Below are 15288 nucleotides of genomic sequence, written 5' to 3' on the forward strand. Positions count from 1 at the left end.
CGACCAGCCGACCAATCACAATAGCGAGTCGGGTTATGGCGTCATATTCAGAGCGCATGCGCCAGAAAAGAGCCCAGGATAATTATACTGCTGAACAACATTATATATTCTACCGAAAAAACATATATCGCAATTATGTTAAAAACAAATTTGTTTCGAAAAGGTCTAAAGCCAAAACTGATTGAAGATTGATGTTTTAAGGTGCAAAAACTGCAGAAAACCACTAAAATATCATCGACAAATTCACTGCAAATTTCTACACCACTTTAAACAAGTGATAAGCGAAAGCGCCGCAAGCGTGCGCTATTTGGCTCGTGATTTCTCCTTAAAATGTTGTGAATACTAGCAACAACTAGCAAGATACAAGTGAATGAATGTTCAGAATTTATTATTAAATTGAAATTTGCATCATACAAATAGATTGTGAGGGTTTTTGTTGATTATTCTTTATAGTCTGACGGCATTTAGTATGAAATACAAGCCGCGTCTACTCTACGTGGGGCTTGTTGCGGATCCCTAGCTTGAGCTCAAGCTGTGCCGGAAATTGAAATAATGACACTTTGCAGTTTACAAAATTATCTCGTAAAACGACACGAAGAGCACTGAATCGAAACCATCGAAGAATATGTGAAGTAGAGACTTGTTAGAAACACCATGTTACGGCCAGTGCTAATGGGCTCATTGTCTCTTTCTCGCACTAACTCAAACTATGGCTTAAGTTGAAGTAAGCCTGGCATCCCAGGAAGATGATGGGCACTGATGACCACTGTAGTCCGGGCGCCCAAAAACCTCAATTCATCATCATCATCATCCCAGGAAGATGCCAGATACCGTTGTAGGTTGAAGGTTTTGTAGGGTATGTTGTAGGTTTGTAAATTGTAGGTTGTAGGTTTGTAGGTAAGGTTAGGTCAGGTAAGTTTAGGTTTGTTGGTATTCTTATAGCAGGCGTCTCACATGCTGCCACCGGTTTGGGAAAAGTCGCTAGATTCGTCAGGTCTAGAGATATTTCTACCAATTCGATATATCAATATAGGGTAATTACATAGCGGTGATTTCTCAAACGGAGTCAGTTTTTCTGGGGGGGCAAGGGGGGTACAACAGATAACTTGCTTCCCGGGAACGCCTGATCGGAGTCAGGCTTGCAAGGCCGCGTTGGAAAGCGTTCGAGTAGACAAGCCTAATGGCTAATTAGTAATGCGAATTATCATCGGATACTGGGGGAGGTGGGGGGGGGGGGGTGCGTGGGGGATTGCCCCTTGACCAATAGCTCGGGAACGGCTGATCGGAGCTAGGCTTGCAAGGCGACGTTGGAAAGCGGTCGAGTAGACAAGCCTAATTAGTAATGCAAATTATCATCGGGAAGCTGGGGGGGGGTGCGTGGGGGGATTGCCCCTTGACCGATAGCTCGGGAACGGCTAATCGGAGCCAGGCTTGCAAGGCGACGTTGGAAAGCGGTTGAGTAGACAAGCCTAATTAGTAATGCAGACTAACATCGGGATACTGGGGGGGGGGTGCCCCCCCCCCCCTGACCGATAGCTCGGGAACGGCTGATCAGAGCCAGGCTTGCAATGCGGCGTCGGAAAGCGTCCGAGTAGACAATCCTAATTAGTAATGCAAATTATCATCGGGATGCTGGGGGGGGGGTGCGTGGGGGATTGCCCCTTGACCGGTAGCTCGGAAACGGCTGATCGGAGCCAGGGATGCAAGGTGGCGTTGGAAAGCGGTCGAGTAGACAAGCCTAATTAGTACCGTAAAATGGGGTGTTAAGGGACAGTTTTGAGATGTTTTGTTATATAACTCAAGAAGGGTTGGAGGTAGAAGCATCAAACTGTCAGCATTTTATGTGGAATTTGGTGCTTTACATACCTGCTACATTAAAGTTTTTAAAATATATCCCTGCATATTATTTTTTATTATTTTTCATTACTGTCCCTTAGCACCCCAATGTGGGGTGATAAGGGACACCTATATTATTCCAAGAAATGGTCATCAAATGCCCACAATTGGGGTGTGAAAGGGCACACAATTTATTTATTGAAATGTTTTGCATATTCTGTGACAAACTAAGTCAGGTTCATTCACCACTAATGGCCTTTTTAGCCAATTACATGCTATGCAGTTTATGCTTCTGGAAATGTGCTAATTATAAGGTTAACAGAACCAAAAAGTACCCTTCTGTTATCAACAAAAAACCCATTTTGAAGCTAGTCACTTGTCATTATGTTGCCCTCTTTGTTTTGGCCTTTTTATGATGACATCACATTTAACTACATCAGTCTTCATTGATCAATCATTGTAAAAGAGAGTGATAGGGAGTTTTGAGGTGTTTTGTGATATAAGTTAAGATGTGTTAGAGATAAAAGCATGAGCTTGCCAACATTTTATGTGGAATTTGGTGTTTTCCATGCCCACTGAAAGAAAAGTTTATGAAATTATATTTAGATATTATTTTTTGTTTTTTCTTCCCTGTCCCTTAGCACCCCACATCCATCTCAAAATATGCATGTGTCCAGAAAAGAGGAAGAGGATGATGAATGAATCAGTGGATTTGTATAAGTTTTTCAGGAAACATGAGCAATACATGTGACAATACACCTATGCATTCATTTTCCCTGTACACCTACCAGTTTATGTGGTACACACAGAGTTTTGGAGATGTTTCAATTTTAAGAAAATGTAGCATGATTTTCAAAACCATTTTTGAACCAAATCACTTGCATGAAAAACCATGACATTTTGTCCTATAGTCGAGAACAAAACAGTGTCAACTACCACACTCAAGTTTTTATTTAACCTTCTCAAATTAGGAACATAATATGACTCAAAGTTTTTCCCACGCAACTGTCCCTTATCACCCCACTGTCCCTTAACACCCCATTTTACGGTAATGCAAATTATCATCGGGATACTAGGGGGAGGGTCGCGTGGGGGGGGAGGGGGGGGGGGCGGTACTAATTAGGATTGTCTACTCGAACACTTTCCAACGCTGCATTGCATGCGTGGCTCCGATCAGCCGTTCCCGAGCTATCGGTCAGGGGGGCAATTGGCAAGCCTGGCTCCGATCAGCCGTTCCCCAGCTATCGGTCAGGGGGCAACCCCCCCCCCCACGCAGACCCCCCCCCCAGTATCCCGATGTTAGTCTGCATTACTAATTAGGCTTGTCTACACGACCGCTTTCCAACGTCGCCTTGTGCAAGCCTGGCTCCGATCAGCCGTTCCCGAGCTATCGGTCAAGAGGCAATCCCCCCACGCACCCCTCCCCCAGTATCCCGTATCCGATGATAATTCGCGTTACTTATTAGCCATTAGGCTTACCTACTCGAACGCTTTCCAACGCGGCCTTGCAAGCCTGACTCCGATCAGGCGTTCCCGGGAAACAAGTTATCTGTTGTACCCCCCTCCCTGCCCCCTCAGAAAAAAAAACTGACGCCGTTTTTTAAATCACCGCTATGTAATTACCCTATATAGCGAATTGGTAGAAACATCTCTAGACCTGAGTCCTGACGAATCTAGCGACTTTTCCCAAACCGGTGGCAGCATGTGAGACGCCTGCTATAAGAATACCGGTTTGTTTTGGTCTATAACATTTCCATCCTCCCAATCTGGCATCTTCCTGGAATGCCAGACTTACTAATACCCTAACTACTTCAACCAGGTAATCATGGTGGAAATGTAAACATGGCCCCAGAGGGAATTTTTAGCCATGTGATTATTGGGACATTCTCCAGGTCTTGGTGCCTTTAACACTTAACAGCCTAATTGTTACATGATTAGATCAAATGAATTTCAAGATCCTTGACCAAATCGACCCAGACGCCCTGTTTTCAGATTCCACTGTAATCGCTGGCAGATTCAAAATGTGGCAATCGGGAATGGCAAGGGGATGTGCTGAACAAGCAATGCCTGGCATAGGTACCCAAGCCAAATGTAGCATATTTATGAACTAGTATCCATGTACTGACTGTGTGTTGTCCTCTCCATTTTAAAGAACTTCTACATAAAATCATTCTTGTTCAACCTGCCTTTTACCAAGTCTCCTTTTATTTGTTGCCAAACTTCTTACTGTTTATGACAGATAACCCATAAGTATGTGTATTTACTTAGACATTATAAAAGGTTAAAGGCACTAGTGAATTAGTGAGCCTTAAGTAACCAATGTCTTACACTGCAAATTATGCCATATATTTGGAGCAAAATTATTTGCACTGAATTTTGGCTCATGAAAGATGTCCTGGGGCTGGGATGCCCAGTGTAGGGTATGGACTTTTTCAACTCTGGCTGAATGGTGAAAAACCAGCATCCATAGTATATTTGTCATATGATAGAAAAAAGAATCTTCTGTCATTGTTTGCTTTAATGGATGAAGATGTTTGGCATGGGACTCATGTATGTGTCTTTTCAAGTCACTGTTTTTCTTACATTTCAGGATTGTCAAGAAATAAGCTGAATAATTCTATAGTTAGTCTTAAAGGTTGTCAACATGACTGACTATGCTGCCAAACTGCTCAATGAGCTGATGGGAAGGAGTCGAAACCTGATGCCAAATGAACAGGAAAAGAAGCTAACATGGGACTCACCAGAGGTAAGTGCTGCCATTTCAGTGAAAGGATAGATGGGCAGAGGTTGCTCCTCTGTTGGAACAGTTTCAATTTTAGTGAAGGAACATACTTGACGTTAGATTTTTTTTAAATTTTCAAAATTTATCAACTTTGGAATTTAAAAAAAAAACATGGCCATGTGATGTTTGGGAGTCATTGGGCATCCCTGGTAAAAAGAAGTAATCTTTTTTCTTTGTCACTCCTTTTTTAGCCATCTGAGCATGTTGGTCAAGCAATTAATCCCCAACCTCTACTATAGTTGTGGAATGGTGTTTATGTGGAGTGACATATGGAATTATGTTCATACTAGCGTCTAGCAAATTATGTCTTTATGGTTTATCTTAGCACCATAGGTCACATGCAATACTGCTGACCTTTGAATGGCGGTCCAGCCCACTGGTCCCGGGACCCGCCCCTCGTCCCCGCCCACCGCCCCCGGGACACATACCTCGCCCCTTCGAGACACATCCCTGAGCGTGTCACTCGTCCGAGCCTGGCAGTCCCTCGGCACTCCCAGTCCGACGGGCGCCGACTCCGAGTCTTCAGTTGGGACTGGCGAACTGTTTCCAGCGACGAGTCGTTGATTGAGCTCAGCGAAGTGGGCTGACTCAGTGGGTTTATTTGACGGCTCGCTCTTTTGTTCGGTTTATGTGACGTCTAGATTTTCTCTGGGTGTAGATGGCGACGGACGCTGTCTCGTCGTCTGTGTCATCATTAGAAATGTGTAAAAAAAATCCATGTAAAATGCAGCTTCCATTTCATTTTGTGCAGAGGAACGTAGGAAAAGGTAATGTAGGTATTTTTAGGGGAGGTACCGTCTTTCCTTTTAAACAACGAATTTAAAGGTTCAACGTTGATGTATGTCATATCATCACTCTGTCCCCAGATGTGCCATATGTTCCTGGCAAAGCTGTGTCCACATGATCTCTTCACGAACACCAAGGCCGACCTTGGCTCGTGCGGAGGGCTCCACGATGATGACGTCAAAGCAGAGTTTGACAAACTGCCGGCGTTCAAACGACAGCCCTACGAGGACGAGTTCAACCGTTTTGCCCAGGTAATTGCAGGCGAATGTAACCACAGGTTGTTTGAAATAGACAAATTTTATTCGTTAGAATTGTGTTTTTCTATTGATAATTCGCTGGTGATAAGCAAAAACTACTTTATTTTCTTCCTACTGTGTTTTTAATATGCATATATTGTTATCAAGTTCTTCGCATTGAATATTGCTGTCACAATTTGTAACTATAATTTTGTGTTTTGTGGAATGTCGAATCCCTTCAATAGGTATGCTTATTCTTGTTGCAGTCAATGCTGAATGAAGTGGAGAAGAAGATCCAGAAGCAGCGCCAGCGCCTGGAGCTGCAGCCCAACGACCGCAAACTGGCCTCACTGGTACCACCGCAGTTCAGCCGACACGAGGAGAAGATCCAGATGCTGACCACGAAAATCAACAAACTCGTGGAGGAGGCTGAGGAACTCGGATGCAAGGGCCAGGTCTGTGCGAGATATAGCGAGTAATGAAAGTGATCCTAGGGGTGAGGTGGAGTTAATCGCACATTTTGGCCATGTGTACCTAAGACTTGACCATAAATCAAACAACATAAAACGCTCGAACATATGTGCATCGTTTTTAGAACTAGAAGGCTGGTTATGATATGGGTACCTCTGCGATATTGAAGCGCATGCATCATGCAGTAACCGTCGCTGATTTCTGACATCTGCTCCCTGGCACACAGGTGGAGGAGGCCCAGGGCATTATGAAGCTGTGCGACAAGCTCAAGGACGAGCGCGATCAGCTGCGTCGCGCCAATGAGGGCTCGGTGTGGCACCAGGCGGCCGAAATGGCCGCCTCACAGGAGAAGCAGATGCAGGTGTGTGACATCTGCGGCTCGTTCCTGATCGTCGGCGACGCCCAGCAGCGTATCGACGACCACCTCACCGGCAAAATGCACATGGGATACGCCAAACTGCGAGACGCCGTCGACGAACTGCGCGTGAGTGGCCGTGTGTTGGACACCGACATATCCATTAGCAGGCCCATGTCACTCCACTTTTGATGACATCCTAACGGGGCCTCAGGACGTCACTCAGGATCTTTGTCTGATTGGTTGGCGGGCGAGTGACTGTACCTTCTTTAGATGGCCTTGTCCATTAGTTTCTTTTGTTTTCAGTTCTGAGTTTGACAGGTAGAGATAAGGGCGCGCGTTGCCACCTCTTCCCCCTACGAAGTGTGTTTTATAGCTAACTCTTCACTGCAGTGTTTTTTTATGAAGGGCTTCCAAATTTAAACACTTTCCTTTTGTGACACTTCTGTGCTGTCTTCCCAGGATTTTCGGCTGAGAGAGAAGCAAGAGCGCGAGGCCAAACGAGAAAAGGAGCGGGAAGAACGACGGAAACAGGAAGAGGAGGAGAAGAAAAGGCTGGAGCGAGAGAAGAGTCGCGGAAAAAGTCGCGACAAGGACCGAGACCGAGAGCGTAGCCGCGGCAAAGATCGCGACAGAGACCGTGATCGCGATCGTGATCGCACAAGAGATCGAAGTCGGGACCGGGACCGTGCGCGAAGTCGCGGCAGTGACAGAGACCGAGACCGCGACCGCGATCGTGATCGCGATAGAAGTCACAGGAGCCGCGATCGGGACCGGGACCGGCGAGACCGCAGTAGAGACCGCAGTAGAGACCGCCGGCGGGACAGAAGCAGGGACCGCGATCGCGATAGAAAAAGTCGTGACCGGGATCGTGATGGGAAAAGTCGCGACAGGGATCGCGATGGAAAAAGTCGCGATCGGGATAGAAGAAGTCGCGACAGGGATCGTGATGGAAAGAGTCGCGATCGCGACAGAAAAAGTCGCGATCGCGACAGAAAAAGTCGCGATCGCGACAGAAAAAGTCGCGACCGGGATCGTGATGGGAAAAGTCGCGACCGGGATCGCGACAGGGACAAGGATCGTCGCAGCAAGCACAGGTAGGAGCTATGGCACTGCCACCTATTATCGCCAATGATTTCAGTACGTCCTACTTAAGGGTGCGTTTCACGCGACCTTTACACCACCTGGCGAGGATCTTGCCGACATAGAGATACGTTTCTAGACCAGTAGATGGCCCTAGCGCTGAACGCCGGTTTGTTGTCGTAGGACAAGTATCACATTTCCCCTGTCCATCCATCTGTTAGCGGAGAGCCCCTCCCAATCCGCGCCCCGGGAGTTCGGGGAGGAGTGGCACGGGTCCGCCGCGCCGGTCAGGCCGGGCGGAAAGGACCAGATGTCATGCTCTCAGTCGAATAACATTGGGCAGAACCCACGCGGACACACACGGATAGGGAAAGACCGGAAAAATGAAAGGGCTAACAGAATGAGGTACAGGAAAGGAGCTTCAGTCACATTCATAGTGATAGCTTCATTAACCCTCGCCCATGTAGGGGGGGGGGTGCACCCCCCCCTGAGGTTTTTCTTAGCTACACGCCGAACCGTTTCAGATAGCCTGCTCAAATTTTCAGTACCCTATGGGGCATCCTTTGCGCAACTTTTGGTATTTTTTTTTTGTCAAGGTCATGTCAGGTCACGGAGTTATGACGTCATAAAGGGAACAACCTCCGGCCAGATTTACGCTAAGTTGGAGATTGCTTCACATTGGTATAAATGCCGACTGACCTGACACACTGATGGATTGTTTTAGAATCATAACTGGCTGATTTGACATTGGCACAATGTCCGTTGACCTTTTCAAGGTTACTAAAGGTCAAGGTCAGGTCAGTGACCTCGGTTGACCTGTAATGACTTCTTGCACTTGTATGCCTTTTCGGGGTATTTTTATGCCCTGAATTCGAATTTGCTATCCATTTCAGGCATCGTCGGTTGTTTCTTGTAGTTCATTTTGGGTCAGGGTCAGGTCAGTGACGTCACACGCCTGACGTGACCCAATGCACAAATGACCTTGCAGACTTCCGATGCTCCCAACGCATCATTTTTAGAGTTATGACATCGAAATACACACCAAACGATAGAGAATTGATCAAGGATCACGATAGTGAAGGTTTCAAGTCGATATCTCTTACCGTTTTGCCGCAATCGCCGCGGAAATCTGAAAAAGTTAGATTTTTCCGAAAATTTGACCTTTGACCGGTCATAAGTAGGTCAAATGTTGACCTAGGACCAAAACATATACCACCAATCGCGAGATCTCGTTGAGAGCAATCTGTTGGTCTTTTCCGCTAAGCTCTACGACGCTCCGTTTTCAAACGCCAGGGGGGGGGGGTCGCCCCCCCCCTGCATGGGCGAAGGTGGCAAAACACCGTTTACGGGCGAGGGTTAATCCGCGCTTGGGGAAGTGGGGCGTTCTTTGGTCAAACTTGCAAGTTTTTTTGCCCGTATAAGCGCCGCGAAACTTGGCATAGCTTATCATACACCAATTTCTCATCGCAATCGTGTGTGAAATTGTGGAACCCCGGTCTCAGAAGTTTAGGTCACCCAGTTCAGGTATATCCTAGATGCTCGAAACTTGGGGTATTGCATGAGCTATCAGCATGAGCTACACTACTGTATAGTGCCGGATTATCGCATATGCTTTAAAAAACACTTTTTTCATTTTGTAACCGCTTCAGAGCTACAGTAGATACCATCCCGAGTCCTATCTCCAGAGACGCTATTTTGGCTGAAATGTAATCAATTATTTATCATTATCATTTTGTTGCTAATTCGTTGAGAAACACGGCCATGAAGGTTTCATGTCGCTATCTTTCATAGATTCGCCAATATTGGCTAAGTAATTTGGACAATTGCAGCTTTCCCCGAAATTTGACCTTTGACCTGCCAAAACTGGGTCAAATATTGAATTAGGGTAAAAAGATATACCACCAATCGCGAGTAGGTACGCGTTGAGAGCAATCGACTGCTCTTTGTTGCGAAGCGAGCTACGACGCTTAGTTTCGAACGAAACGCCGGGGGAGGGGTATGAAAAATACCCTGCCAAGGCGAGGGTTTTGACATAACAATCGAACTGATATTTGGTCTCACGTCACTTAGGGTCTATGTCTCCATGGAATTTGTAGATATTGCTGGTTATTTTCATTACCTATGTTCAGTACCGTCTACCGACTGCCCAGGTCAGGTCAAATACCTATTGTCAAAATATACCTGTTCGCTGTTCGTAATACCTACCACTCACACAAACTTGTGACATCTTTCAAAGTTGTCAGTTTCTCACAAGCTCTTCCCGGCGTACTCCCGATCAAGAGTGAGAGGCGCGCGATAGGAGACGCCTGGCTGGGCGCCGCTCATGGATAGATCGTGGGATGAGTCTCCGACCCGTCTGGTCACGGCGAGACTTAGCGGGGAGGGTTGGGTTCAGAGTACCTCGACGGCGGCCGAAGGCCAGCGGAGCGCCGTAACTAATGGGTGTGACACTGTGTCAACAAACGCCGCTGAGTGACGAGCCGAGGGGACCGTCGAAACGCGCGGGCCATACAGCCAGAGACATCTCTCGGCGATTTTATGAACTAGCTGTGCAATGACTTTCAAATGAATAGAACTGTATAGTGATGCATGCAATGATGATTCTCTATACAGGATTGTGTAGAGAATCGATGTCTTTATGATTCCTAGCAGCCACATTTTTGAAATTGTTGTCAGGGCTTTTATGCAATGCTCTGCAAGATGAAAATTGTATCATGCAAAACATAGTACAAAATTTGAAAAAAGGCTTGCTAGGAAATGTTTTCCTTGGTTTCGTCAGTCAAAAACTGCAAACATCACAGTCGTACGACAATCCGTTATTGAGTTCTATTCGTTTGAAATTTTGATTTTGCAATATGTTTGTCTCAATTGCTCAGTATATGTGGATGCCAGAACAACAGTAACCACTCTGTGATGACGAGGTTAACGTTCTTCATAACATATCCAAAAACGAAGGCAATCGAAGCAACGATGCTCTAGATATTTACGAAAAACGTTTCTCATAGCGTTACGCGTGAAACGCACCCTTAATTAGTTGTGTGTTATTGCATGACCGGTGTTTTCCAAAGTAAATTATCAGAAAATTTGCCCTACAAAAAGATCAATGTTGATATCAATGACAATTATAAATCTGCGATTGATGACCTGCGAATGCGTAATATGAGTGACATATTGAAAAAAGTGCTGTTTTTTTTTAGGAAGGGGTTGAGATTTGAGAATTCATGCTCCCCCCTACCCAGCGCTCGTCCAGCGACGTGCAGTTTTTGTGGGCGCTCTTCGTTTGCATTTCGTCTGTGGCGTCCATGACTCCGTTTGCTTCGTTCCAGGAGCCGCAGCCGGAGCCGGGAGCGGCGCCGGAGCCGCAGCAAGAGCCGGGAGCGGCGCAGGAGCCGCGAGAGGAGCCACCGATCGTCGCGGCGCTCCAGTCGCGAGCGAAGGTGGGGATCATTTCTGGGAGCGCCGGCACTGAGTCTCGCGGTGGCGGTGGTTGATATTGCGGCATGATTTTTATAGATTAGTGCCAGTAGCTAAACATTTGATGGCTCATTCATGCTTTTGCTTAAAGATGATTGAGATAACTTCAGGTAATCGTAGGTTTTGTGAGAAATAATAAGTCGTCTATCGGTCTTGTACTTGCGATGTATCTGTGAAACGCATCCTCCGATTTCAGCCGAAGTCCCAGACGTTCTAAGGAGAGACGGGACTCGAAGGACAGACGGGACTCCAAGGACAGGCGTGACTCCAAAGACAGGCGTGACTCGAAGGAGAGGCGTGACTCCAAGGAAAGGCGTGACTCCAAGGAGAAGCGGAGATCCCGGGACCGAGACGGATCTCGAGAGCGGCGAGCATCGGGAGACAAGCGCTCTTCGCAGGAGCCGGACTCGAAGCGAAGGCGAGAGGCGGACAGCAAGGACGAGCCCATGGATCAGAACGGCGAGTCGCACAAATGTAAGGATGATGGCAACTTTTTCGTTAAGCGCTGGTTAGAGCAACCTTGTCGCTAAGCCGATGATGCATTGATATTTAGTAATGCATCGCATTTCTAAGCTCGCAATAATTGTGCTTCAAAGCTTTTGCAACTTTTTTGTGATTTCAGCGAAACGCATGCATGTTTATTTATCACCAATGCGAGTATTCAAGAGATATATTTCAAGTCAGGAGTGAGAGTGTTCTGGCTCGTGTGCGTTTCTACCGCTGCCAGCTCCTGACCCCCTCCCCCGTCCCCCGCAGCCGATGGAGCCCAGAGCCCCACCGCCGCGAGTGATCCCGCCGCCGGAGCCGGAGCCGGAGCCGCCGCCGCCGCCGCCGCTCCGCCCGTCTCCGCCAGCCCAGGTGACGAGTGACGAGCCGAGGACAGGTAAGCACCGCGCCGGCCGCCGCCCTGGCTGACCTGACACGAGAGAGGCGCTGTACCGTTCACAGGGGAACCAGAAGCAGGTGAGAGGGGGCGGGGCGGGAGCGGGAGCAGCCGCGGGGCAGAGCAGGAGGAGGAACTGGATGGTTCGACGAGGATGAGGCGGGCGTGGAGGCGGTTGAAGGGTGGTTCTGTCTTTTACAGACGCTGATTGAGAGGAGGTGTTACGCAGTGTGGAATCGGGTTTGTGACTTGTGTTACTTCTGCTGTGTTTATCATGGTTATTGTGTTGTATCAGGACTCAGGAGCTAATAGGAGGTTAAAGATCTGTGTGGTACTCTTGTTTCGGAGGAATTATAGCTTGTTTCTACAGTTGCCTGTTGGTATCAGTGTTGTGATTTTTTGCTATGATTGTTTTTTATATTGTGTTGACTGTTGATACTTTTCGAAAATGTCGACTTGTAAAGGATCTTGAGGAGCGTGCAGCATTTTCGTTTTAAGAACCTTGGTGTAGGGGTGTTGATTTTTACAGCTTACTTCTTTATCGGTTGCCATTTTGTCCTCTGTGCGATGGTGAATGCTGCAGTCTGGTCCTCACAGGTGTGTGTGTGTGTGTCAGTCCACTATTGTCCTTATTTCTCTGTATGAGCGTCCAATGACCGTCGATCGCTTACTTTGCTGCTGTTTTGTCTCTGATGTACTCTGACCGGTCGTACGGTGACTCAGTCGGTAATAGGTACCGCGCCCGCCGTGCGGTGCGCGCGCGAGAGCTGCGTTAACAGAGACTGAGAGAGAGAGTGTGACGGTAACACCGGCGGCGTCACGGGCACAATCCGAGGTTAGTCCCCTGCTTAAAAAGAGGTCAGTCCAACCCCAGACCACACCCGTGACCCGGGATACAGGGACACAATCGGGGATCGAGGTCTAACGTAAAACGGTCACTTGCAAATCGGTAGCCATCAATTGATTTTGCACCAGAAAGTCGTGATTTAGAACTGCAATTTACTAAAAATCAGTCATCACGACATTGTTTACTATCTTTCAACATCCAGATTATTATACATTTGTTTTCTTATTATGACGTTTAATGCACCAAATGCATATTCATCCACGGTTATTTACCCTTTTATTACAATACTCGCCAAAGGCTACTAACCTACCTGCAACTAAGGTTTAGAGTAGAGAACACTTTTCACTGTTAAACGTTACAGTTATATCATGGTGTCTGGGAAGCCTCTTGGCTTTTGGTACCAGATACGCACGTTAGGCTTGTTCGCTCCGAGCTTTTTCGGTTTCATTGTAGTTAGTTCTCTTCATGACACTCCTTTTTGTACAAAACCTTCAGCCGTGGTCGATGACAACAGCTGTGCTCCTTTCAATTTTGTGGTTGGCAACCAATGGTTTAAACTGTTTAAAGTTATTTTACATTACTGTCAACTCCTAAACGTTGCCAATTAAGAACAACCAACTGGTATTTAGTCGCCCTCAAAACATACACACTCCTTAGACCGACTGTAAGACAAAAGAAAGTGAGACGTTCCGATGACGACCACAGATCTAGACAGCCCTGGACACGACAGCCCCGCGGGAATCCGAGGGGCAGCCGCACCTTTCAGGAGCAGCCGAGCTGGAGTGCCGCGGCACGAGGTCCGCCAGGACACCCCTTACAGGTGACACCATCCCTGGCTGGCTCTCGGGGCGCTCTTAGACCTCTCGAGTTCTCTCGAAGCCCGCAGAGTGGCGTGGAAAAGGTGTGATCTTGAGCTGTAACAGCGGTGGTGCGCGCCCAAATGCTGCTCGGTTCTGATCGCAATCATATTTATGGTTATCATCATCTGATACCGCTCCTGCTTTGGCATTCAAACTGGTGGCAAACGAAATGGCGAAATTTTAATTATATCGCTTTTTGACATGGGAATATCCCCATATTTTACTCCACAATGAAATTATAACAGCCATCACTTATCAAAGTTGTCTCCGATTTTCGGCATCACACAGGGGAGCAAATTATGACTTTTATCCTCAATCCAAAGAAATTTTACGTCCCGCTATTCCCTAAGCCTATCAGATGACGGGTCCGATGCAGTGATTAGGCGCACCGCCACCGCTGTTTCTTCGTCCCTCACCTCCAGATAGCTCATGAGGTGGCGGTAGACGTCAGTGATCGCGAGGGAGGCTGTCTCTGAATACTCCAGCTCGCTGATCTTGCTTGCTGGTACACAGCTCTGCCTTCTGTCATAGCCTTTGATAAACCACAGAAAAAGTCGGTCGCTGGTCTACACATTCAGTGGACGTTTTAAAACAGATCAAGTGGACTGACAGCCTCCCCCGTGTCCCGGACGTGTGTGAATTAGCAAGGTCTGTCCCTGTGGGGTGCACAATTTAGACTGGGTGCTGCATTTTTCCAGCGGTGGGGCGGCGCGGCGGAGCCTCTCCAGGTAAGCTGAGAGACGTCTACCGGCAGGCGGCCAAGCTCAAGTTCTCCTGTTGGCCGCGGCGCGGCGCTGCGGGCGCCCAGGAGAGCTCCATCATCTCACCGGTTGGTGGGAACATTTGGGGACACCACGTGCTTGGGCGGTCGTATCTGTGTAGTCATTGTGGCACGTCCGTGTCGGGGCCTTCGTTTGCAGGCGGTTTCATTATTTGAATTCCCACAACGAGGAATCCACGGATGAATTGGGATAATTCCGTCATGTTAGTAGATTGTGTGAACAGATGTGATCGTGTGTTAGCCGTCATCACCATGTTTCCTCATCTTTGGCGCTCTTTTTGCCAGTTGTTCGATGTTAACGTTAAGTTGAATCGTATATTCAGTCATAGGTTCAAAAAATACACGGGTTTAAATACAGCCGTCAATATTCTCTAATGGGATATCTAAAATGTAAATGCGTGGTTAGCGAGCATCATCCCTCACAGTTCCCAGTAATCATCTTCAATAAACGGTATCCGTGCTAAATTCGCCCTGTTTGCAGTGGGAAGCCATCGCACAACATCAACTTAGCGATATTGTGATTAATATTGTTTGCACAAGCTGCTTCACTGCGTGACATTTAACAATATGATTGATAAAACACATGAAGCGCCAATACTGCCAACAGTCAACAGAAATCGATCACAGAACACTCTAACCTAGCATTACCGGGCGGCATGAGAAACATCTTTACAAGCTACATCGTATGGTGTGGTATGGTAATATACCATTGACCACAGAGCGCATGAGGGACAGGTTACCTGTCAACCGTGAACATTAGCCAATGCAACAATGAAAGCGTTAACATCACATGAATCAATTCAGGATGAGGGTTCCAGTGACCAGAGTTAGGATCCGGCCTGGATACCTTCCACTATCGGCTGTGCAAGCAACCCAGCAGTCAGACCCAGACCA

The 15288-nt window shown here is 47.3% G+C and overlaps 1 protein-coding gene across 8 annotated transcripts; it reads left to right on the forward strand.

Moving 5' to 3' along the window:
- The first annotated feature begins 272 nt into the window (after positions 1-272).
- LOC122387967 (luc7-like protein 3) lies at positions 273-14751 on the forward strand. 8 transcript variants are annotated; one of them, XM_043378685.1, is made up of 11 exons: positions 343-376; positions 4427-4582; positions 5485-5655; positions 5907-6095; positions 6338-6595; positions 6929-7424; positions 7467-7563; positions 10876-10986; positions 11220-11497; positions 11780-11906; positions 14312-14751. In XM_043378685.1, exons 2-10 carry the CDS (start codon positions 4481-4483, stop codon positions 11890-11892), a joined length of 1815 nt encoding a protein of 604 aa, XP_043234620.1. In that variant the 5' UTR covers positions 343-376; positions 4427-4480; the 3' UTR covers positions 11893-11906; positions 14312-14751. The 8 variants fall into 8 exon arrangements, with proteins under 8 accessions (XP_043234613.1, XP_043234614.1, XP_043234612.1 ...); XM_043378678.1 differs by lacking the exon at positions 343-376 and adding an exon at positions 273-332 and having other exon boundaries at positions 6929-7563; XM_043378679.1 differs by having other exon boundaries at positions 277-366; positions 6929-7563.
- Positions 14752-15288: the final 537 nt, after the last annotated feature.

Source organism: Amphibalanus amphitrite, unplaced genomic scaffold, assembly GCF_019059575.1.
Source record: "Amphibalanus amphitrite isolate SeventyFive unplaced genomic scaffold, NRLGWU_Aamphi_draft 000304F_arrow, whole genome shotgun sequence".
Taxonomy (NCBI): domain Eukaryota; kingdom Metazoa; phylum Arthropoda; class Thecostraca; order Balanomorpha; family Balanidae; genus Amphibalanus; species Amphibalanus amphitrite.